Below are 23676 nucleotides of genomic sequence, written 5' to 3' on the forward strand. Positions count from 1 at the left end.
GCAGAGCTGAAACAGATTCTGAACTGAAGTCAGAGACTAATAAAGTAGGGTGTGATATTAATTTCACCAGCAGCCTTGGCTAGAGCCGAACGTGGCACTTCCAACATCTAATTGGCTTTTAAAAATAAATTAGTCTGGTTTTCAGCTGCATATTTCCCATGCAGGACGTGTGGTGTTTGGCTGTGCCCTATTGTTAGATGGTCCCAACTGCTGTTGGGCGGTAAAATTACCCAGACCTTTTGACTTTGCAGTCTGCACTGTTAGCTATGGAGACATTCTTCCGTTGCCTTTCCTTCCCTGAGTCAGTAGAAGCTGATTTCTGTGGTTTATGGTGTGGATTCAAGGGAGCAGGATGTGGGAGGCTGGCTACTGGCTTCCATTTACGGGCTTTTAGAAGCAAGTGGAGCTGTATCTGTTTCTGCTGGCAGAGTCAGGTTCTCTTAAGTATGTACAAAAGCATTTTTAAAATGGGAATTTGATTTCCTGCTGTCTGGTGAAACCAAGCAGGTGAAAAAAAAGCAAGGAAGAAGAATAGTGTCTGCCTTCCACTAAATGTGTAGGGAACTTTGGAAATCTGTCTTTTTCTTGATCTGTGTACAATGCTGACAGTGAAATTGCTCATAAGAGAGCATCATAAATTAAACTGCAGAGCCTGACACACAGGAAGAGAATTTGGATTCCTTCTGGCCATTATGCTTTAAATTGACGGCAAAGGAGAGGGAGATGCTATCCAGGCTGGCACTGAGCAGAGGTGCACAGCTCCCACCTCGTCTCTGCTGTAATAATTAGTTTCCCCTGGAAGTTGTGTGTTGGAGATGACCTTGTAACTAGGAGTATTGGCTGCAGTTTGGGAATATTTTAATTGATTAAGATTATTTTTGGACTAGTGATCTTATTAGAAAGGCAGTTGGTTGAGTGCCCCCTTGAGTTCCTATTATCCTTGTAGACAGATGAGCATTAAAAGGTTGGGTCAGAAGGAGCAAGGCCTGTTGTCTTCCCTGAATTTTCTTGGCCCCTTCTGTTTCTACCATCCATGCCTGCATTTATGCAGAGCACTCCAGGGCCTGTGAGGCTCTTTCCCAGCAGAGGTACAAACAGCCATAAATCCTAATTAAAAGGTGTGTTTTATTTTCTGGGTTTAAAAATAAAGAAGATTTAAGAATTCTTGGAATTGAGATGTGTGTGTATATTTTGGCCCATCAGGATTAATTGGATTTGCTTCAGCGGTTTGCTGTACTGTGGCTGTTTGGTAGAATGCTGCTAAGCAATTTAAACATCTTTCTCAAATGTATGAGGTTCGTACAACACGTGTCCTGCAATAATTTTACTCCTGCCGCTGTTGTAAATGTTGAGATTCTTCAGGACCCAGCATGGGGAACCAAGGCACGTACTCAGCTGTGCGGTGAAACTGGGCAGCCTGCTTGGCACTGGGCACACTGTTCCCCTCCAAAGCCCCAGAGGTGTTTGAGCCCTGTCTTGTCCCGTGATGAGCATACTGTAAACGTGTGTCTCTGTGCACAGAGCAGGCACTGGCAGCCATGTAAAGTTTGGTGTGCTCATAAATCACATCCATGTCCTGGAAGAGAGCTGCAGATGAGAGTGTCAGGGTTGACCTTCCGGCAAGTGCAAGAGTGATGAGGGGAAGATTGATGCCTGGAGAGAAGAGCTGGGGATTTACAGGGCCTGCTAGGATTAAATTGCCCCTGTCTTAAGCTGGAGTAGGTTTAGCACTGTTAGACACGGCTTCTGGGGAGAGTGGGAGAGCTGTTGCTTAACCTCCTCCAGCGTATAATCCTAGCTTGATCCTGGTGTGATCCCATAGACGTCTCCCCACTCCCTTAGGTGTGGGCTGCCCACAAGGTTAGCATGGGGCTGCTGCAGACCAAGGCAAGGAAGTTTGGAGTAGGAGAACCTGTGGCCTGTGGAAAACTGGAGAGGGGTGACATGCCAGGGCCTTGGAAGAGAGAGGATTTCACCTGCTGAGTGTGAGCTAGGCATCCAGCTTCTGGCAAGAGAGAACCTGGCTGTGAGGCAGCCTTTTGGAGACCCAGCAGCAGACCTTGGAAACAGGGCATGAAAACCAGGCTGGGTGGGGAAGAGGAGTCAGTCAAAGGAAAAAACCCTTAGGTGTGAGCATGGGTGTGTGTATGCACTTGCCGAGCATGATTGCTGCCTTGTTGTGAGCTGATTCTTAAATCAGTGGAAGTGAGGAATGCGTAGGTATTAGGGCATGTAAAAGCTGTAATGTATTAGGGTTTCAGGAAACCACTTAATAGTACGTCTTGCAAAATCTTAGTTGGATAAATAATTCAATTTGGTCTAGATAGTAACATTCCTGGATTGAAATCCTGCTAAAAGACTGTCGGCAAAAGCTGGTGATGGACAGAAGAGAGGCTCGTTTGGGAGAGATGTAAAGCTGAGGCCAAAAGGATCAATATTAGGTCTCTGTGTGTTTTAACATCCTCATTAATGATCTGTAAGAGGGAGCAAGTGGTGTATATACACTAATAAAATCTACAGATAACACTTAAAGCTGGAGATGTCTTGAATAAAACTCAGCATAGAGGTACAGTCCAAAGGACTTTACAGGTTCGGAAACACAGGCAACAGACAGCAGAAATTGATCACACTTGAAAATAAGCAGCATATCTGTTAGCATTAAAGTAGCCCAAGCCACATGCCCTGCCTTGAAGCCCCCCTCCTAGCACAAGAGGTAAGAGGCAGAGGCGTGTGGCCAGTTTGTGAGTCTCGTGAACAGCCAAAACAACTGCAGCTGCAGGCAGAGCCATAGGAAGCCCTGTCCCCGTCAGGCTTGGGTCTCTGCCTGAAACACTGGGTTTGATCCTAATCCTACCTGACTTAGAGAGACAAATTGGAAGTGGTCCAGTGCCAGCCTTCAGTAATGTGTACGCCCTCACTTAAGCCGTTAGGACAGCAACTTGCATAAATGTGTGCCAATTAAGCCTGTGACCATTCTGGTTGCAGACCGTGTGCTTAAAGCAGCATGCACTTTGCTTGTTTGTCTGGGTGTTATTCTGGGAGGCCTTGAGACGACAAACTTCTGAAGTATTCAAGCTTCAAAAATTAAACACTTGTGGCAATATGAGATAATAGCATGAGGAGTAAATAACAGCTGGCTCTCCTGCCCTCGGGGTGTATTAGCCTGAGTCCCCAGAAATGGCTAGGATTCTAGTTTTGGTCACCTGAAATTGTTTGGGCAGAGTACTAGAAGCTGCATGGCAGGAAACAGTCCTGGCTTACAGGGGTGTGATGTTCAGTTATAAAAAGGTTTTGTTTTTCTGAGTGCTTACAAATACCAACGTTTTAGGAAGGCCAAACAAATTATCTCTAAAATCATGGGCAGCAGGTGCAGTGCATGGTAGTGACTGGCATGAAGTCTATTGTCTCTACTACTTCTCTGTTTATGTCAGTCTGTAACTCTTTTTGCTCATTATGCTTATCACACAGCTTTTAATAGTTACAGAATGTGTTTGAATTATGTTTGAAATTCAAATTTCACACAAATAGATGCTTGTTCTTGAACCAGTGTTTGTGTCTGAGTAGCGGAGAGGAGGGGGGCTGGTAGTATTTCTTACATATTGTATGTGTTCACCGTATTTTTTTCCATTACAGCAGGAGTCAAAGGAAGAGAGCAGATTGCAAAAGAAGAGAACAAAACAGCAGCTGGATAGAACGAAGTTTGCTGCTAAAAGAAAAATTGCACGTACGTCTTGAGTGTGGGGCTGGGTGCTGGAGACTGGTGCTGAGCAGCTTCTGCTGTTTGTGTTAGAGATTATTTCCCTTGCAGAAAGGCTGTGATGTGGCTCGGGGATGCACAGCTCTCGGAGAAGACCCTTCTCAGGGGTAAAATTTGCCTTTGTGAATAGGCACTCTGTCACTTGTTTTCTCCCCAGGCAGTGTGTGTGCAGACTGGTGTGCTTCCAAAATAAGTGTGCGAGGGTGTTGGTACCTCACTGGGTTTCAAGATTGGTTGAAGCTGATTTGAAAGCACTGTCAGTCACAAACTGCTTTTCTGTTCAGGCCCCTCTGCTGCTGTCTTTCCCTGAAACGTTGTGATGCTCTGACCCGGCAGGCGCAGCTCAGGAAAGATCTGAGTTGCAGCTGACAGTTCTCTGAAATTATTGGCTTGTAGCATGGGGGCAGCTGGAGAAGCCAGCAACGTTGGGCATCATAGGGAAGGATGTTAAGAACAAGAGATCTGTTTTATGTCATTTTGCTGTTATATAAAGTTTTGGTGCACCCACATCAGCACTGTGTTCAGTTCTGGTCTCTGCATCTCAAGGACACTATGGTACCTCCGGAGGAGGGCAACCCAAGCCATGAAGGGGATGGAGCAGCTGCCTTATGAGGACAGACTAGAAAGCCTGGGGCGGCTCTGTTTGGGGAGGAAGGTGGGATCAAAGTTCACATCAGGAAGGCAGTGCCTCGGCTGAACGCAGAGCTGTTGTTTACTAGCTCCTACAGCCAGGGTGCAGTTGGTGGAAGTAGCAGGAGATATGTTTAAAATGGGTGAAGGAACGTAATGCTTCACACAGCATGTTGTGGATTCCTGGAAATTTTTGTCACAGGAGGTTGTGGAGGGGTCAGTATCAGCAGCTCTAATAAGGGATTAAATGAATTCATGGATAATAGGTCTATAAACAGATGCTAAAGGGAACAGGCTGGCATGTTTCCACTCATATTCTGCAAGCAGCATTTCTGAAGACCGGGGATGTTCAAGCAGAAGGGACTGCTGAGTGTGGCAAGGCTTCCCTGTACTCCCCGTACAGCACCACTTGTTACAGCAGCCGGGTGGGCCGACTGTTTCTCTGCCCCAGCGGATCTGCACTCACGTTCTTGTGCTCTGCAAGGCAGGAGTCCATCTAGCATGTTAAATTCAGAACGTTTTAAAATGGGAGAGATGTTGTCTCCTGCAAAACCCAAAGCAATCACTGAGCAAAATGGAGCACGCCAGTGCTCTGCAAGCAGCAGCAGTTGGGCTTGTCAGTCCTCACAGGGCTTGTGTGAATTAAATTGTTTTTAATAGAGGCCTAAGGCCATAGCATGAAACATCCTGGCTCTTTGTGGGAGTTGAAACCCACTGTGCATGTCCTGTGTTGAACAAGTAAGATAGCAAAGTCAGAAATGGGGAAGAGTTCCTTCTATTTTTTTTTTTCTTCTTTTTCTTCTGTTTCTCCCAGAAGAAATAGAACACCAGATAAAAACTGAAACCCCACCTTAGAGATTCCGTAAAAATGTGGCCAAACATACGGTGCTAAGAACAGGGAGTTGCTGGAGTTGGATGTCCTCATTACATTGTTGAGCGTGCTGGGTTTTGGGAGCTGGTGCTGTGTGAAAGGTGTTCGGCTTGCTCCAGAAAATCCGCAGGAGACAGGGCTGGCTCTCTATCCGTTGTATAATGGAAGAGTTCTGCTGTGTGTCTAGATGTTGAAATTACTGATAATAGTTTTTCTCCTCCTGGGGCAAAAGCTACCTTTTTTTTCCCTTTTTTTTTTTTTTTTTTTTTTGTGTGTGTGTGCATGTCTGCCTCCTTGAAGTGCAGGAGGTTGGGGGTGCCTAGCACTGCTCGGTCAGAGAGCAGTTGCTTGTTTAAGCATATGTGATGGTGGGTCTGTTCTCTCATTTATAGGAAGCTATAATTAGGCTTTAGGTGTTTGCTTTTAGGCAAATTAGGATTTGAAGTAGTAATTATTTTTCTCAGTGTCTTTAAATAAATTCTTTGAATTGTGAGGCAAATTGTCTTTTGTAAAGATTCGGTGCTTCTGGGTAGAGCAAGTTCTTTCTCCTCAAAACTGGAAAATTTCAGATATTTGTAGGCTCTGGTTATAAAGCGTATCCTCCCATTTTTGCTTTGTTGTGGTTTTATTCATTTTAACCTAAAGCCATAACTAAAATATATCTGTGACGTTTCATCCTGACAGGATAAATGGAAATGCAAAACCTAAAGAAATCTCTTTCTCTTTTTCCGGAGGAAGTCAGTGCTTTAAAGCACATTTGAATGTTTTTACTGTAATTGCACTTTGGATATGTAGAAATACTGAGATTCCGTTTCTGTTATTTTTGAGTAAATCTCTTGCTACTAAGTAGAACTACAACTAGTGGGGTTTTGCATCTAATTCACTTTGCAAATGTCAAAATGGAACATAAATCGCTTAGCAAATTGCCGTATTAGCATTTAAAAAGGCTCTGAAATGGTTTAATTTGTTTAGGGCTGCAATGTCTTAAAAACGGTTTCTCCCTGACCCCTCCTTCCCATCTGTGGGTTTCTTGGATACCCTGGTCCCTGGAGAGGCACTGGGATTTCATGCTGTGTTGGGATGGATGTGAGGCGAGTGGATTTTAGTGTGAGACACAGTTCCCAGCCGGAGGTGCGGGCGCTTCCCCACCTGGCAGCGGGAATGGGCTTCTGTGAGGTGTGCCATGTGTGTGAGCTGGGCGGAACAGAGCATGTCTGTCCAGACAGAGAGGGGCCATTCCTCCCCTGCCCCACCGGTGTGCTCCTGGAGTGTGGCTCGCCTCCGCTGCACGCTCAGTGCTTGCGCCTGGAGCGCTCCAGAGGTCTGTTTGCACACACCGGTTGGGGGCTAATGCAGCTCTCTGGATTTCTAATCATTGTAAATTATGACCGGTGCAATCAACATCAAGTTTAATAAAACACACGATGCTGAGATCAGATGTGGAGCACAAAATACCGTCAGCTCTGGACCACTCAGCTTAAAGCAGGTCAGGTCTCCTGGAAGGCATGAGCAGAACTGCTCTTTTCTCTCCCCACCGTAATGCCAGGTGGATTTAAACTCGAGATTTCCCCATCTCAGGAGCACCTACTCAACTGGAACATACACTAAGTGCATCTTGTTTGTCGCTGGTTTCTTTGCCAGAGGCAGCATTTGTCTGGCACATTCCCTGTCCCCAGAGGGGAAATTGCTGTGCCAGAGAGGGAGAAGAAAACAAAATGTACAGTAGTAACTCGCCAAAAAATGTTTCTTTTTATTAAGCTTCATGGATGTTGATAGCCTGAACTGGTGAGCGCTTAGGCCCCCGTTTTAATTTAAGCACGTGGAAAGTCTTGTGTTGTGGGGCGCTGATCACGTGCGCTGCTTTTCTTGCACGTGTCAGAGTTTGCAGGATCTGGCATGATTGCTGTTATGGTTTGGGCAGGGAAACAAATCAGCACACGCTTATTGAATGCTTGGGAGGTGTTAGGTATTGTGGAAGTACTGTGTGTTACTGCTTTTCTTGGGGATGGGAGCCTTCTTCATACACTGGACTGTCGTGTGCTTTCCATTAAAGGATGCATTATTTTTTTTTCCCCTGGTCCCTGCTGGCTGTAACATAGAGTGACTTTGTCCAAGGACAAAAGATCCCTGAGTGCACTGCAGTCTGCCTTCGCTTCAACCTCTTTCTTAATTTTTAAAGAAATTAAAAAAAAAAAAAAAAAAAAAAGAAAGAAACAAAACTAAACCCCCGACCTGAATCTAAGTGCTGATTTAGTAGGACATGTAAAGGCATCTATGGCTGGTAATCAGAACAGTCCAAAAATGCTTCAAATCCTGCTTGGGTGGGGGAGAACCAGCCTGCCATTAGCAACGAGCTGGGGGAAGGGCAAAGCAAAGCCTGCTGCTGTATGGATGCACCTCAATGCAGCAGTGCCGTGATGCACGGTCTGTGCTAAGACCAGTGCAATCCCAGGCTGCTTCAAGGGAGGCTGCGCTGCTGTATTTTGGTGGCGGCTGGTGGGAAGAGGAAAAGGGGAGCCTGCAACTTTTGAATACATCTTTATCCAGGGAACTGTCTGTTTCCGAAAGTGGCTGCAGTGAAGGCATGTTTTGTGCTTGGGCAGCCTTCCCATTCAAATTGCGTGCCTTAAAGATGTTTTAGCCCATCAGAGAGCAAGCCTTTTGGTTCATGCATGAGATGGCGCATGCAGGATTCTGCCTGAAGGAAGGAGCGGGTTTTGAAGGAAATCTGTCAATTTGTTTCAAGTGAGAAGATGTATTTTTTCAGCTCCTGAGAGTGCTGTTGAGTTGTTTTTCAAGCTGCACTCTATTCTGCAGGCATTGTATATTTTAAGTGTGGTGAAAGTGTTGAATCGAATCTAAGTAAATAAGTGTTTTCCAAAGTAACTAACTGCTTAGTTTCTAAATAGCCAGTCTTGGCTTCTGGTTTGCTCTGAGTGAGGAATATTTCAGGAAGATGTTTTCTGCTGAAATAGCAGTTAGAACTGTAGAAAACCTGTTTCCCATGCATGACTGACTTAGTGATGCAGTGGAGTGGTGATGTGAGAAGAAGGGGGATGTATGCATGTGAAAGATCCTCCATGATACCAGTGAGCAAGTAACATTATCCTTCACAGAGCTTTCCACCTGCGGCTCGGGGTGGGTGAACAAGACGTAGTGCTCTTTCTCTTAGGTAGGTCTTCTGTGGTATTGCAGGTATCTGCATGTCAGAAGGTAGTGAGGTGTGCTATTTGGCTAGTAAAAAAGTGTATTAAGATGGGTTCTGTATCTTGCCTTACTGCTGAGCCTATCTGATATAAAAATGAGCACACTTCGGAGATCTGTCCTTTTCCCCTCTCCTTGAACATGTGTTTTGCAGCTGTAGGGTGTGTTGTTTGATGAGGGCAAATGAAAAGTCCTGTTGCTATTAATATACCCAGGGAGTCAGAGTTTAGATTGCTGTAGAAACCCTAACTGAAGTTCCTGACTTGGGTTATCTTTTTCACTTAGTCTTGCCTGCTCTGGTTTTGGTGGCACATTTTTGGGAAAGCTGAAGTTTAGGTGTTTTACTCTGCATTCCTCCTGGGCAGGCGGCACCCTTGGACGTTTCTCCCAACATGATGGGTATAGCTTGGGTGTTTACATATACCTGCAGCTGTGACTTGACATTATCCTATTTCTTCTGCTGTAGAGATGACTGAAGAGGAACAGTTTGCACTGGCCCTGAAAATGAGTGAGCAAGAAGCTAGACAAGTGAACTGTCAAGAAGAGGAAGAGGAGGAGCTCTTGAGGAAGGCCATTGCTGAGAGCCTTAATGTAAGTGTGCTTCTGTGAAGAGGCTTACTGGGGTTCTTCAGCAGCATTGCATTCTGTGCTTGCTTTGCCACACTGCACAAAAGAAGGTTTTACTGGGGGTCTAGCTATTTCCAGCATGAGCTGGAACTACAGCAGTTGCAGAGTAGTTGTTTTGTACCATTCCTAGTGAGAGGGGCGTATGAAGTCTTAACTCCAGCTGTCATCTGTTTTGGGGTACACAGTTCTGATCAGGGTTGTGCCTGTGTGTCTAGAGTCCAGGTGACGGCTGCTAGTGTGCTGGGGGAGCCCTTGGTATGCTCTGCTGGTAGACAACATGCCTCTTGGAGAATCAACCTTTTGTTTTTCAGAGCTGTCAGCCCTCGGATTCCTCTGATGCAACCCCTCAGTTGTCTGCAGAAGCACTGGGCGCACAAGGCCAAAGCCAGCCTGCTGAGAAAGAAGGCTCTGAGATCCTGGGAGATCTGGCGCTTTGCCCTGACACCCCTCGCTCTGAGTGCAGCTCCCACTCACAGAGCACCAGAGCTGATGGGAATGGACAGATGGATGTCGCCCGGAGCCCCCTGGTAGTGTTGAGGAGGTTAAGCCAGGAAATTGTCGAAAGCTCACTAGTATCCAGCATAATCGTGTCTCCGGGGAAGGGCCAGCCTGTGACAAGGTCAAGTGAGAAGCCTTCCTCATCAGAAAAAAGTGATTCTAGTAACATGTTACCCAGCACTCTCAGAGAGGACCTCATCTCTTTGAGTCCCACCTTTGGCAGGGTGACTTCAGGCTCCTGGCGACTGACACCTCGGAGACTGTTCACAAGCCCCTCCGGCTCTTCCAAAGCAACAGGCCATGAACCAAAAGAGCAGTGCCTGTCCTGCACTCGCCATTCTGCAGGAGAAGGTGGTGCCGGGAGCTCAGCCACACCTAGGAAGAGCTGGACCACAGAACAGTGTGGCAGCCCCAGGAGGAGTGGTGGAGGAGCAGGTACCAAACACACCTCACAGCCTGGGCACGCCACCAAAGTCGATGTTTCCACAGAGCAAGCGGAGCAGAACGAGGTGCCTGACTGTACCCCTGAGCTTTGCGTACTGAATCCGGCGGAGGAGAAGCACAAGCAGGAGGAGACCAGAGACACAGTGCACTATTACTGGGGCATCCCCTTCTGCCCCAAAGGGGTGGACCCCAACCAGTACACCAAAGTCATCTTGTGTCAGCTGGAGGTTTACCAGAAGAGCCTGAAGCAGGCTCAGAGGCAGCTATTGCATAAGAAGGAGTTTGGTAACCCAGTTGTGCCCAGTTCTTCCTTGAGCCAAAATGAGCTTGGGAAAGGAGAGCAGATGAGTAGGGAGAATGGGGTTGCTGATGGTACAGAAGATGGAGACCCAGATGGGCAGAAGGAGTCTGAGAGCATCACTTGGCTCCTTCCTTCAAAGAGGAGGGAGGCAGAGAGTCCAGGGCATAGCACTGAAGAAGAGAAGAACTCCACTTCTGATGATGAACCTACCACCAGCTACTGCCAGGTAAGAGCTTCGCCACTGAGCAGATGTTGAGCAGTCCTGCTCTTCTGCCCATTTTAGGGTTCAGTCCCTTCTGCAAACCAGGCATTGCTGTTTAAAGCTCCTCTTAAAATTTAGGGTCTTCCTCCCCTAGCCCCGCAGTTTACAGTGAAAGGGAGAGGCAAAGCATACAGGCTGATACCCAGCTCACAAACGGTAGGGGCCATCATGCAGCCTGGCAGTCGTCCATTAATGCACCACTGAGAAAAAGACTTCCAGCTGACTGGCCTTCTCGAAAGGGTGTAGCCTGGCAGTGTGTCAAGGTAGCGAGCACAGAGCTGATGCTGACCACCGCCAGCTCTGGCAAACCAGCTTATAAACCCATGGCAACGTGGAGAGCTCTGTGTTTTCCTTTGCGAACAGACATGTGGCTTTTGTCCTTGCAGTGTAGCCTTTCCTTTTTACACCTACATGCTCATCTGTGTCTGCGCGTGCTTCACCCTTGCAAGTGCTCTTTTCCCTAGTGGTCCTGCAGTTTTGGCCGGGAGAGGCTCTGCGTGCTCACAGGCGTCTTCTGCCTGTCATGGGTGATCTGTCATCACGGCAATGCTCGTCGTCCTTGTTCTGGTGGTTGGGCACCTCTCTGGCTTGCTTGTTGGGTCTGCTAGACGCTAGGTGTCAGCCTCTGTCTCCGTCAGGACTCTCTTGTTGGAGCGGAAGGCAGCTTTCTGTCACTGCTAAGTTTAAACAGATTGCTAGTCAGATGAAGTATTTATTACTGCTGTATTTTAGGTTTGTGTCAGCCTTTTCCAACCCTCATTTTTCATAATGACTTCACTCCCGGATCATTGTATAACTTTATCTTCTCTATGACTGAAGCCTCAGCTCTGTTGTTCCTGTTTTCAAGTGTATTTGATCATTTACCCTGGTGTTAGAAAGATACTTAACTTGTTTTGTGATATTTATATTCTGTCTTGTAATATTGAACACTTAGGAAAAACGTCATGTCTGCATTTTCTGGTTGCAGAAAAAGAGCAGAGCAGCCTGTGCTGAAATGTGACTTTTCATGACAGTGCTTCGGCTTGGGTTTAGCAGATATGGATTTAAACAAGCCTTAGAGGTGACCTGCAGAGGAAAGAAACCGACTTGTGCCCTTTTTCATTTCTTTAGGATAGATACAAAAGACCTGAAAGGTTCTTAAGGCAAACTGCTTTTTTTTTCGTCTCTGTCTTTTTCTGTTGAAGGGGAGGTCTTCATCTGGAGGACTGGGGTGACTGCAGGTCTCTGGAGGTGTGCTCTAAAACCCTTGGAAAGCTACAGCAGCTGGGAAGGGTGTGAAGTTTTAATCAGTATTGAAAATTGTGGGGTATTTTTTATTATCTGTTTAATACCTAATTAATTCTTCAGAGAAAAGAGGTTTTAGTGGTGCTGAGTGGGAACTTGCAATGTACTCATCCTGACCACAAGTGCTCTCTCAAAGAGCTATAATGTGTATGTAATGTAGTCTTTCTGATATTTTTAAGGTGAAAAAATAAGGAAGTGGGAGGGGGAGCAGACTTTAGAATTTCAACCCTAGCCCAAAATTTTCCAGTCTTTTATTTACTTGAGAGAAAATGATTTCTAAATGCCCTTTCATCTGCTTTATCGCACATGGCTTGAGAGGTTGCTCCCTTCTCCTGCCTCTCTGTGCAGTCGCATGCTGAGGCCAGCGCAAGTGATTTACTTGCAAGATCGATATGTTGGATGTTTGCTGGTGCCTTGTCTCCATTTTTTTCCTTCTATCAAATACAATTCTACTGGCAGTGACAAAGCAAGGGCCCAGAGTGGTTGTGTCCCTAATGCGCTGCATCGCTTGGAGACCCCTGTTGCCTGTACTGCCCTGGGGCTCCCCCAGTGCCACCAGGACTGCTTTGCTAGTGGGGCTGGTGGCAGATTTTAGGCTGTGCCAATGCTAGAAACCATACATGGGGACTCAAAGCTGTCCTTGAAAAAGCCTTGTGTGCCGTGTATTGTACCAGTGAAATGCAGGTGCAAATGATGTGCTTGAGGGAGCTTGCCTCTACCCCTGCTCCAAAACCCTCACCTGGAGCAGGCAGAGTTCTGCCCTGGCAGTGGCCAACTGCTGCAACTGTCGCCTGCAGCCAAGGGGTGTTTGCACAGAGCAAATCCTGGTTGTCAGGAATCATCATAGCCTGTGAACCTGCACTAACAAACTTCAGTGCTAATAGAATCAATTCCTTCATAGCCTTTCAAATAAGGTTAGGGGACTCTTGGTCTTTAAAAGATTCAGAGGGAATAGACCCAATTCTGGAGAGTTAGAGTCTGGTGACCTGAATTAGTGCCATACTTTATAACGTATGTACTAGGAAAAACAGAAATGTGGCCCAGCATTCCTGACCAGGGTAGAGGTGGTGTTAAGATATGCACAGTTCAGGAAAAAGAGAAATTTAAAGGAGGAGGTGTGATATTTTATGTTGATGATGTAAGGAACAGCACAGATAAAACAGAATATTTGGGGGTTGGAGTCACTTTAGGGAAATCTTGACAGGAGGCTTTGTTTTGGGCTTGCTGGGGAAGTACATCAGCCATCCAGGAGTGGAGCTGATCAAAGTTGAAACCTATGGTGGAAATCAGACTTTGAGAGTTTAATGGACTTGAGAAAGGGGGAGGAAAACCCCTTGGCTTTCTTTGAGAAGTAGCATGAGAAATCGCAGGCCTGACAGCAAGGACTGCCAATAAACCGTTGTAATTCCACCTGATTAGAGAACGGCAAGTGTAACGTACACTGAAGAAGAAGAAAGGGATCTGGGTAATGACTGGCATGTTAGCCTGACCTTGGCAGTGCATAAGGCTTTTGAACAAATTTTAAAGGAAAGAATAAGTGGAGTCATAGAGCTAAATGAAAAATGGGATAAAATGCACACGGATTTGCCAGCTGTAGATTGCACAGGTTAATCTGTTCCCTCTCTTTGATGGGACAGCTGATTTCCCAGTCAAGAAAAATGCAACAGATCTTACCCATAAAGAATTTCAGAAAAGTACCTCTCATGGTCAAACATCAGCTGTACCAGTTGATCAGGTCATCCTGGCTCAGGCAAATAGATTTTAAACTGGAGTAGGTGAAGGCTGCTGGGGTGTGTGAGGAGGTGTAAGGTGACACTAAAATCATTGGATTGTTTAGTTTTGCACAAATGGAGATGGAGAAGAGCTACAATTGCTGCTTACAAGTGTGTCAGGCTAGATGCTGGGAACAGGCAGAGGGTGTGGAGGGTGATAGAGAAGGATGACATGAATGAATGGGCATGGACTGTCCAGGAACATGGCTTGGCAGCAAGGTAACAAAACGTACTGCCAGGCATTGTTGCAAGGAGCTGCTGAAACACCTTACCAGGGTGATGGAGGGGAAAAACCAGACTAGTTCGGGATGGGTACTTAGCCATTTTCAGAAAAATATGCATAGCAGACTGGGTGCAATGTCATGGACAGAATCTGATGACCCAGCAGATCTTAGTTAACTGTGTACGTTGTTTTATATGATATCAGAATTTTCCTTTCCAGGCCTCCCAGGTGCTGCCTGCAGAGGATGTACGTGAAGATGGGGAGCCCATGCAAATTGCACAGGGGTGAGTAGGGTGACTTCAGACCGTGGGACTCATGGGCTCACTCCAGTGATGTGGGCTCTTCCTTTCTCCCTGGAGTATTTGGGGTGCAGTCTCGCTGGGGCTTGCTGCAGGACCTGGCAGCAGGGCTTGCTGGAAAGGCTGGCTGTAGTAGCTGCTGTTAAGTTAGCCCTGGAAATAGGGAAAGAGGTGGGACACAAATGGGGAGATCAGTTACACTTGTTACTTTATAAAATGTGCAAGGTGCCTTCTAGTACAAGACAAGGACTTGATCCTTGCCCTCTGAAGCTAATGTGACATGGTGCAGTAAAGCTGTGGAGATGGGTAGGTGAGCTGAAGGTGAGTTACAGCCATGCAGTCACATGGTCTGTCTGGGAAGGCACATAGGCAGCATGGTGGAGGGTTTACTGGATTTCTGTGTGTATTTTTATGTTCTTGCCTTACTGCTGAAGAGGAAAGAAGGGAGGAGGAAGCCAGACGGCACTGCCTATCAGCCAAAGATAGAGTGCAGTGCTCCAGAAAAGCCACTTCAGCAGATGACAGGTGTGGGACAAGTCAACATGATTTTCTTCAGATTTAAGCCTACTCCTCTTTTCCTTTTTTTTTCTTCCCCTTCCTGTGGGATGCAATTCTGCAGCAAAGGCTGTGGGAGAAAAAGGGCAAATGGGAGAGGATTCAAGGAGCAAGTTACAAGAGAGGCCAGATAATGCCATGTTTTTAATTTGCTGGATTTTATAATTTAAACCTGCTTTGGAACAAAACTGCCAACTTTCCTCTGATCTAACGGCATTTGTCCTGAGCAGTTAATATCAATATGCAGAGTACGAAAATCCCTCTTGCTTGCACCTTTCTAACAAGCTTAAAGCTTGCCTTGGGGAGCAGAAGGAACCTGCAGCTACCGTTGCTGCTGAGGCTGATGAGTCTGTGACAGCCGAGGTCTGAGCCTGTGTGCTTGCGTAGAAGGCACCGAGGTGTGCGCTCCGCAGTGCTGGCCTCCCGCCTGCTTAAGACAGAAGAGGCCAGGGCTGAACATGAAGAGAGGGACCTCTTTCATTTGGTGCAGCTGGTGGCGTTAGTTTGGGATGTTCCCCAAGCCGCCCAGGAGCCCCTGGCTTGCCCACCTTGGGGCCAGGATGCACCTGGGTGCTGCGGCCCCTCCTTGAGCAGCTGGCACATCTGCAGCAAGGCAAGAAATGGCTGCAGTCTTTGCAGTTTTGTGCACATTAAGTGTTGCCATCTGGCTCCTGGTAATTTGCCAGCACAGCCCTCTCTCGGGTAAGGCTCAGGCACCCCGACCGGCTGGCCTCAGCAGTACTTAATAGGAAAACACAGCTCGGAGCTGTCTGGAGGTAGTGAAGCAGTTTAGGAAGCAGCAGCAGCGAGAATAGGCTGCTTTGTTTTCTGCGGGCCACTCTGCCTGATTGTTTTACACTTTGTGCAGAGCATGGTAGATTGGGGTTTTAATAAATGATTATAGGCTTTGTTACCAGGAGATAGTTGGTGTAGCAAGAAATGTGGTTTGACTTCAAATTGATTAGCCCATTTTATAAATGTCATAGCAAGTTGTTTTGTGTGAGTTCTTTTGAAGTGAGCCCTGATGTTAGACACAGAGTAAAACATGCTCAGCCTGGATTCATAACAAATGCTTTGAGATGCTTTATTTAGAGAGAAAAGCCACTTGTGATTTCCTATCACAATTTTGTTATTTATCATAAATCAGCAGTGGCTGTTCTCTCCTCTCTAAGGCCTGTGGTTGAGCTTAATAAATCTTCTATTTGTCAGTATGGGGATTCATGTTTTAAAGTGTGTTCTTGCATACTTGATCAGACTAATCAGAAAGCCATGCAAAGCGCTGAGTGTGTCAGCATGGGTGCCAGACTTACTCAGCAATGCTTGCCTGTTTCGGAAAGACACTGTGAGTGTGGGGGTAGGAAAAAAAAGGAGGAATCCGAAGGTCAAAACGGGAGGAGTGATACCCGGTGCTGCCTGGAGGAACAGCCGTGCTAATGCTGTTAGGACTTTGCTGCAGGGAAGCCTTGCCTGGTGTTGCATCCATGCTGCTTCTGACTGCTGTGCAGAGCGATAAGGAAGCAAATTAGCAGTGTGAGGAGGGAGGGGGGAATGCAGGATAAATCAAGTCTGTGTCTTTCCTGTTTGAGGGTTTTCTCCCCCAGACAGAAAGAGGCACGGTGCTGGTACCTGCACAACTCCCAAATCTTCTAAGAGTAGAAAGAATCAAGAGTGTCCCACACTTGCGAGCAGGTATTTTTACTCCCCTGACATGAAACAGGGACCCTTTGGGCCTTTTTGTCAAGGGCTTCTAGAAGAAAAAATGTTCCCTTTGGAATTTCTGTTTAGGACAGCATTTTAGACCCATATTTTGCTGTTATCCTCGTCATTTCTGGCTATTAGATATTGACCATTTGGAAATTACAGCATAGTCTGCTGTTCTGAACTGTGTGAGACAGGTGGGTGTGACACAGGCTGTCACACCTACTGGATTGGAGATTTATATTATATTTATATTTTGAACAGCATCTCTGTGTTGACCCCACTTGGTGGTAAAAGGAGCCCAGATACTGGCACAGAAAATTCTGCTGATGAAGAGATATCTGTTTGCCCAGGTAAGAGGTGCTTGAGAATTTTGCACCAAAAGTTGCACACTTAGAAAATTCAGAGAAAAGAAGAGAATTTTCAAGTAACTTGAACAAACCGAGATTTCTTTCCCAGCTGTGTTTGTCAGCTGAAATGATCCAGATAAATTAGTTTGATTCTCTGTTTTTGGACCCACTTCCTCTAAGACAGTTCAGTGACCAGAGATTGCTGAGGACTTTCTGCTGAAGAGACACTAGGATGTACATTGCTGTGGAGGAGTCACTCAAAACAAGGTGTTAGGAGTGGTCTCTTCAAGAGGTGCAATCAAGAAATTCTCAGATTTTTCAGTGCCAAGATACGTGTACAGTGTGAGAGCTGAAATAACTTTTGTCTTGCATTAATTAAACATGTTTGGGATCAATGTGTTTTTCTTCCTTGGTCTCTCCTACTACATTTGAGATTTTCCAGTCCAGGGTTTTAAGTGAGAAAAATTGATGAAGAGACTGCTCCTGTTCACAAGCAGCTGTAGAGAGAGAGGTCATGGTGGTGCTTGGAGGCATATTTTGTTGCTAGGGAAGATGTGGAGGTCTAAAGATGGTGCATCTGCAAGACAGACCGCAGAACAGGAGCTCTGTTTGTCTGGAAGTGAGAGAGCACTCTATTCTTGCTTTGTCTCTATCCCAGCAAGTGTGCCAGGCACTTTCCTTTTGTCTAGTCTCACTCCCCATGAAGCCACAAAGCTTCGGTGGCTTTGTCCTCACACTGCTGTGCTGTGACTTTAACCCCTCATCCGGCTGTGTTGTTGCACATTGTCTGAAACATTTGTGGCAAGTCTAAAAAATGTTTTGAAACTGTGACAAGACTGTTAAGAAATGGACCAATTTACATCAACAAGTGAGGAGATTGGGGGCTGCAAACCTGTGCTGACGTGGAGGTGTTTTTCTGCAGAGATCCAGCCGAGTCCACTGGAAGCTATTGAAGTGGAGAGAGAAGAGCTCTGCTCGGGCAGCGGGGATGAACCTATGCAGGTAAAAGAGCTTGAAGTTGGGGAAGGGTCCTGTTTCCTCTCCTGCCTTCTAGACCGTGGTTCAGCTGAGCTGTGCTGGCGTTTCCCCTTGGGTAGCTGGGAGCTTGGGCTGCTGCCGCTGGGATCCTCACAAACTGTTCCCTCTTCACTTTTCTCCACTGCTTCGTAACGCTAGTCCCTTTTGGCTGGGGACTGTGTGCAGCTGCTTCTAGAGCCTTTCAGTCCTGTAGCTGGAGAGTTGTTACCAATTCCAGCTTTTTCTTTTATCCCACACGCACTGCTGCACTGGAGGATGCCATCAGTGTGGACGGCAGTGCTGTTGCCCATGTTAGTGATGCAGAAGGGGCCCCAGGAGCTGTGAGGGGAGTCCTAGTAAACCTCAGTCACTCGTGTTGTGACATGCTTTTCCACAGTCCTTTGAACTTCGGTATTTGTTCTCCACAGACCATCTCCAAGAGGCTAAGAGGAGAGGTTCACCCAGAGGCTGGGCTGGGTTAAAGATGACATGGAAGTGTTGAGGGCTGGCGGTGGTTTGCAGTCCAAGCAGAGTGACCTGAGCCTGGGAACTTTGATTTCAGTGCAGTAGTAGTTAATAGCTATAGTAAGTCAATGGTGGGGCCTTCTTCTTACCTCCTGATGCAGATGTGCGCTGTTGTGTGGCTCCTTTCCCCCTGTTGTCACACCTGCACAGCAATTGCTTTGCAGCTGTCACTGTACCAACATCTGACTTCAGTTCCTGCTTCTGATAGAACTCCCTTTGTCTATTAATTTAGAGAGTGATATCAAAGGGGTTGCCAAGTGCTCCTCTGGCAGGGTACATGAATACAGAATCGTACAGCTCTTGACAAGAGGATTCATTTGTGGAAAGCTCATTCTGGGAGTCTGCAGCTTGTACAGTGCGTCTGCAGCTCCGATGTCTCATTGTCACAGGCCTCTTAATAAACCAGCTTCTGCTGTTGTGTGCCTTTCATTCTGCAGGTATCTCAAAGCACTGCTCAGTCAATTAGAGACTGCAGCAGGGAGAGGCGGTGGTCCTGTGCTGAGCTGGGTAGCTGCAGCCACTGAAGCACGTTCATGACCCATTTTGCTGCGGCCAGGACGCTGCCCTGTCCCTTGTGCTTTGCAGAGGGTGCCCCAGGTCTCACACCTCTGCCTAGACGGGACAAGGTGATCAGCACAATGTTCAGGAGTGGTGAGGTGGGGCTTCCTAGGGATTGTTTGACAACATTATCGTTGGCAGCAGGTACCGCTGCGGAGCCTGCAGCCCTCCAAGACAGCAGGAACAGCTACCATGTGCATCAGCAGTTAGCATAAAGCTAGTGTAGACCGCTGGGACTGACTTCTTCCTGGCAGATGTAGAGCCAGGACACAGGAGTCTTGTTGTTGAGCTCAGCCTCTAGCATTGCTCTTGGCTGGCTGTTGGCTGCAAGTACTATGTCTTGTAGACAATTTCCTCTGCTAAAGAGGAGAGGCAACAGTCTCTGCCTCTGACAGGGGTGATTGGTTGCTTCCGCAGTTGAGGTTTTCCAGGCTGTTACAGCAAGATTTCGTACAAGCAGTTTTGGGACCATGGTGTCTTTTGTTACAGAATGTTGCATTTCCATTTAAAATTAGTAGTTTACTGCTGAATGTAGGCAAACAGGGTGTGCAGAATTGGTGATCTCCTAAGATTGCTTCAAAAATGGCAGCTAGAAGGAGCAGTGCTGGCTGCTTTTCCCATTTTCCTGTGTGTTTGACTAGGATAACGCAGGTTTCATCTGACCATTCATATTTGACACATCTTGTTTTTTAATGGCTCCTCTGTGTGACGCCCCACAGTGAGGATTTCACAAGATGTAGTGGCACTGAGATGTGAGAGCGAGGTACAAGTGCTAATGCTGTAAGTGATGTACTTCAGCAGCCTGTGTTCAGCTGGAGGAACTCTTGTGGCAACTCCTCCACAAAAATCCAGGGCGGAGAGCCTCCTTGGAAATGAGAAGTGTTCCTGGGGCTCAGTGCTGTAGCCTTCGAGCCAGTGTCTGTGAGAAATGCGTTTTGTGAGTTGGATTCTTGATGTAAGGTCCAGTCCTGCAATTTTTTGCATAGCTCCTCTGAGTCAACAAAGCACCCCCCTCTTTAGGACATAAAAGTCAGGATCCGACCGTCATTTGGAAAAGCACGTAATAAACCAAGTAATACGACAAAGTGCTCCAGTGGCACTGAATGTCTTGGCTGACCCCAATTACTGCTTCCCTGAAATAATACCATTGGAGGGAAGCAGATGGCAGTTTTGCTGTATAATGTATATGTGTCACTCCTTAGCCTTAAGAACATAAAACTCTCTCCTGTATTATTTTCTTACAAGTTTCTTCTAAGTGGTTAATATTTAAAGAACTTTTTTTTTTATCATTTCGAGGAAGGAAAGGTTCTTAAATGTGGAGAAATCTTGTAGCAAGCCTGGCTAGGCAGAGTTCTAGTTACGAGTGAGATGGCAGCAGTCTGCTGTGTCTTGAGAGCATCAGTAGCATAGGGAGCAGGCTGTGTCTCTGCAGGTGGGTAGCGGAGCACCTTTGCAGCTGTGTAACTAATGCAAAAAGGGTATTGCTAAGTGGTAATGGCACCTGGAGAACGAACATGGGCTCTTGACTTTTTGCCCTGGTGAAAAGCCACTGCTAGTAATTTTGTGTGACATGGATTTTTAAAGGTGTTGCCTCTCTCCTTGATCTGTGTCCCCTCTGATGACTGCTCCAGTCACCTCCTCTAGAGAGGAGGAGCCTCTCGGTGATCTCTCCGGACTCCCTAAGAGCACAGCAGCCTCCTTTCATCCTGGGGGAAGCTGTGTTCCCAGACAGTGCTGCCTGTGTAGCGTGGATCATGTCCAGAAACTGATGAGCACAAGTCAGGTGTTGAACTCTTGCTTTGCCCCATGAATTTTCCATCAGTTCCGCTTCTGAGCTTTCCTGATTAATGGAAGCTTTGCCATTTTTCTGCGGTAGTACAAGTGATGTTTGCCTTAAACGGTGTGCACGGCTGTGCAGGGAGGTTTCACCATGATTCAGAAGGACATGTTGCCTTTGGAAGAAGAATTAGTTATTAGTGCTGCACAGTTTACTCAGCCAGTGGTGTTATTTCTGACCAGTATGTGATGAAGGGAGAATGAAACTTTCCAAGAAAAACTGAGTCTGTGGGAGGGTGAGTAGCTACCAGACAGCATGGAGCTCTGCACCTAGCAAAAAAAAGAGAAATGACACAATTAAGTGTCTGGCTAATTTTTTCTTCTTCTTCTTCCTAGGCTGGTGGAGATGGTGATGTTGGCAGGGCTGTGTCTGAGTGCAGTCCTACAGCTGCTGACCATGTGTCCTGCCCGCTATGTGACCAGGGTTTTCCAGCTACTGAGATCGAGCTGCATGCCATGTACTGCAACGGCATTGGGGGAGAGGAGGCTGGTGAGGACAGACCAGGTCTGCCAAGCACTGTTTCTGTGTTCTTGCTCTTTGTGCTCATCTCCCTTTCCTGTTACTTGTGGCCAGGTGCTGCAGTCTTGTCGTTCTTTGGATACTTGATGCATAGAGTGGTGTGTATGGAGGTTTATTCACTCTGCCTTGTTCCATCTCCAAGCTGGCCAGGAGAGTGTTATTGGAGGCTCCTGTGTTTCCAGAATCTCCTGCACAGACATCTTTCTGACTTCATAATTCATCACGTTATTAGTTCTTTGGAAAGTATATAAGCTAACTTTTGCCCCAGGATCTAGCCCTGGATGCTTCAAGCAGTACTCATAAGACATGTCTATTGTGTGTTTTGTGGAGGAGCTGCAGAGAATCTGCCAGTGGTAGAAAATGGCAGGCTCTTGAGCCATGCAGGTGAGCATCCTTCAGGGCTCTCAAGAAGAGAGAATGTTCTGTAGCACTCCAAGCATGACCTGTGCTCTGCAATGAGTCTGACGTTTGTATGTGTAAAAATGGCTCGTTCAGCTGCGAGAGATTGCAGAAAAAATTCCCTCTTGTTCCTCCAAAATTGCAGAGTTATAGCTATCAATCTGGGAGCTTGGATTTTTCTCCTTCCTGTGAAGAGTGAGGCACAGAAGCATGGTCAGAATGCCCGTATTAATCCTCTTTGCAGTCTTCTCTGTATCAGTTTTCCATAGCCAACCTTTGTAGAGCTTAAGTGAACAAATACACGGGTTGGTTATCAACATATTCAATAAGTTATGTTTTAGCTGCTGTTTGAAATGTAAAGTCTGTGTTAGCACAATGTCAGGTAATATCAAAGTAGTAGCTTGTAATAAGATTAACTTTTCAGGTTGTGAATATATAATTTTCAGTTACATACTGGGTTATTAAACGCAACCTAAATCTATGATGTTTAAGCAATTTGAGCAAATCGGAGGTAGTAAAAGAACTGCAACTTCTGCATTCCTCAGCAGGAGGAAGTTTCACCATGTAACAGTGCAGAGTTGGTGTAGTTTTAGAATACAAGATCCCCTGCTATACTAAATCTTTCGGAGTATGACATGGGTCCTGTCAACCTAACAGGAGCCAGAGTAGGTGCTGATACTTCTTGGTGCTTAATTTTGGTGGGGAGTTCTCTCTGCAGGCACAAACCAGCTACTAATGCAAAGTGTTCAGCTCAGGCAAATTGCAAATTATCAGTTCCTTTCCCATCCTCCACACTGATAAAGGTCTTACCCACCCTACAAAATGGAGCAGAATTTTTAGTGTGCCTTTCAGCAGGAATGTATTTGGCCCTGTGGTAATCAGGTCCCTGGTGTGGCTGGACTGTGAGTATATCCATTGATCCTGGGGAATCCTGACTGTGATCAGGAAAAGGCTTTGAATTCTTTGGCAGTGTGAGGGAATTTGTTCTTTCCTTTGGTGTTGGCTTTCAGCAGGACAGAGTTCAAGGCTGGCCTCTCCACTCTGCTTCCAGACTGGTCTCCTTGGGGATCTTTGTAAGAGTAGTTATTTTGGAATTGCTACTCTGCTGTTCGGGCTTGTTCAGAACAATCCCCCCCCATAAGAATACTAGCCTGGAATAAAAGGGATTTTGGTCTACAATAATGGCTCTAAGCAGAGCGATGGTTTTGGGACAATATCATGGTAATTTGGGGTTGCTATTGCCAGTCATTCTAGTGTTTTCCCTGTAGAGACCAGACTTTACTGGCCATAACAGTCTGTGATGCCTGTGTTGTTTGTATCAAGACCCTTTGCAGGATCACAGGTTTCCTGGACTTAGAGAAGCACGTAATGCGGGGCAGAATCCTGCCTGCCTGCTGGGGCTCCGGCTTGCGGGGCACCGTGCTCCAATTCCCAGCAGCTGTAGAATGTCAACAGCCACCCGGAGAGGATTCACCTGATGGGTTGGTCGGTGGGATTTGGGTTGAATAGGCAGGGGTGATGTTTAGCTCTGAGCAGAGGCCAGACAGTAGCCTGGCACAGCTGTGCAGGTACAAAAGGACTCTGTTTCCAGGGCTGTTACCTTGGCATTCATCACTAGCACAAAATTTGTAGGTAAAGCTAATGCATGGGGAGAAAAAAGAGGTGGGAGAATTGTCTTCTGAAGCAAATGTCAACTCCTGTGTGAGTCCAGAAGCTGTTCTCTACTGCTGCAGCACTGTGTGCTCTTGGCTGGCTGCTGGCTTCCTCGAGAGCATAGCAACAGCCTTGTGTGAGAGAAAAATCAAAGTTCTGCCCTCTAACCCATGCCCTGATCTGTTAAGACGGCTTCTGTTTTCCTTCGGTGCACTAGGTCAGGGGTTCCTGGTCTGTCTTTGGACTTATTAATTGGATTTGCTCCTGATGTCTCTAGAATTGCAGATTATGCAGTCCTGCAGACTATAGCTGTCAGTGTTTTTCATTTTAAAATTACAAAAGGAGGGGTTCTTGGTGGTGGTACTTCTTTCCTCTTCTAATCATGCACCAAAG

General features: G+C 46.6%; 1 protein-coding gene across 15 annotated transcripts in view; it reads left to right on the top strand.

Moving 5' to 3' along the window:
* Positions 1–23676, top strand: part of UIMC1 (ubiquitin interaction motif containing 1) — a 39499-nt gene that overhangs the window by 8260 nt on the left and 7563 nt on the right. For 9 of the 15 annotated variants that reach the window (XM_056348228.1, XM_056348229.1, XM_056348227.1 and 6 more), the window contains 7 exons: positions 3634–3724; positions 8929–9053; positions 9401–10558; positions 14093–14157; positions 16690–16778; positions 17698–17777; positions 21048–21216. In XM_056348228.1, the coding sequence (XP_056204203.1) occupies positions 3634–3724; positions 8929–9053; positions 9401–10558; positions 14093–14157; positions 16690–16778; positions 17698–17777; positions 21048–21216 (1777 nt within the window). The remainder of the gene's footprint in view (positions 1–3633; positions 3725–8928; positions 9054–9400; positions 10559–14092; positions 14158–16689; positions 16779–17697; positions 17778–21047; positions 21217–23676) is intronic. The other 6 variants (XM_056348233.1, XM_056348236.1, XM_056348240.1 and 3 more) reach the window with 3 other exon arrangements.

This window comes from Falco biarmicus, chromosome 8 (genome assembly GCF_023638135.1).
Source record: "Falco biarmicus isolate bFalBia1 chromosome 8, bFalBia1.pri, whole genome shotgun sequence".
Taxonomy (NCBI): domain Eukaryota; kingdom Metazoa; phylum Chordata; class Aves; order Falconiformes; family Falconidae; genus Falco; species Falco biarmicus.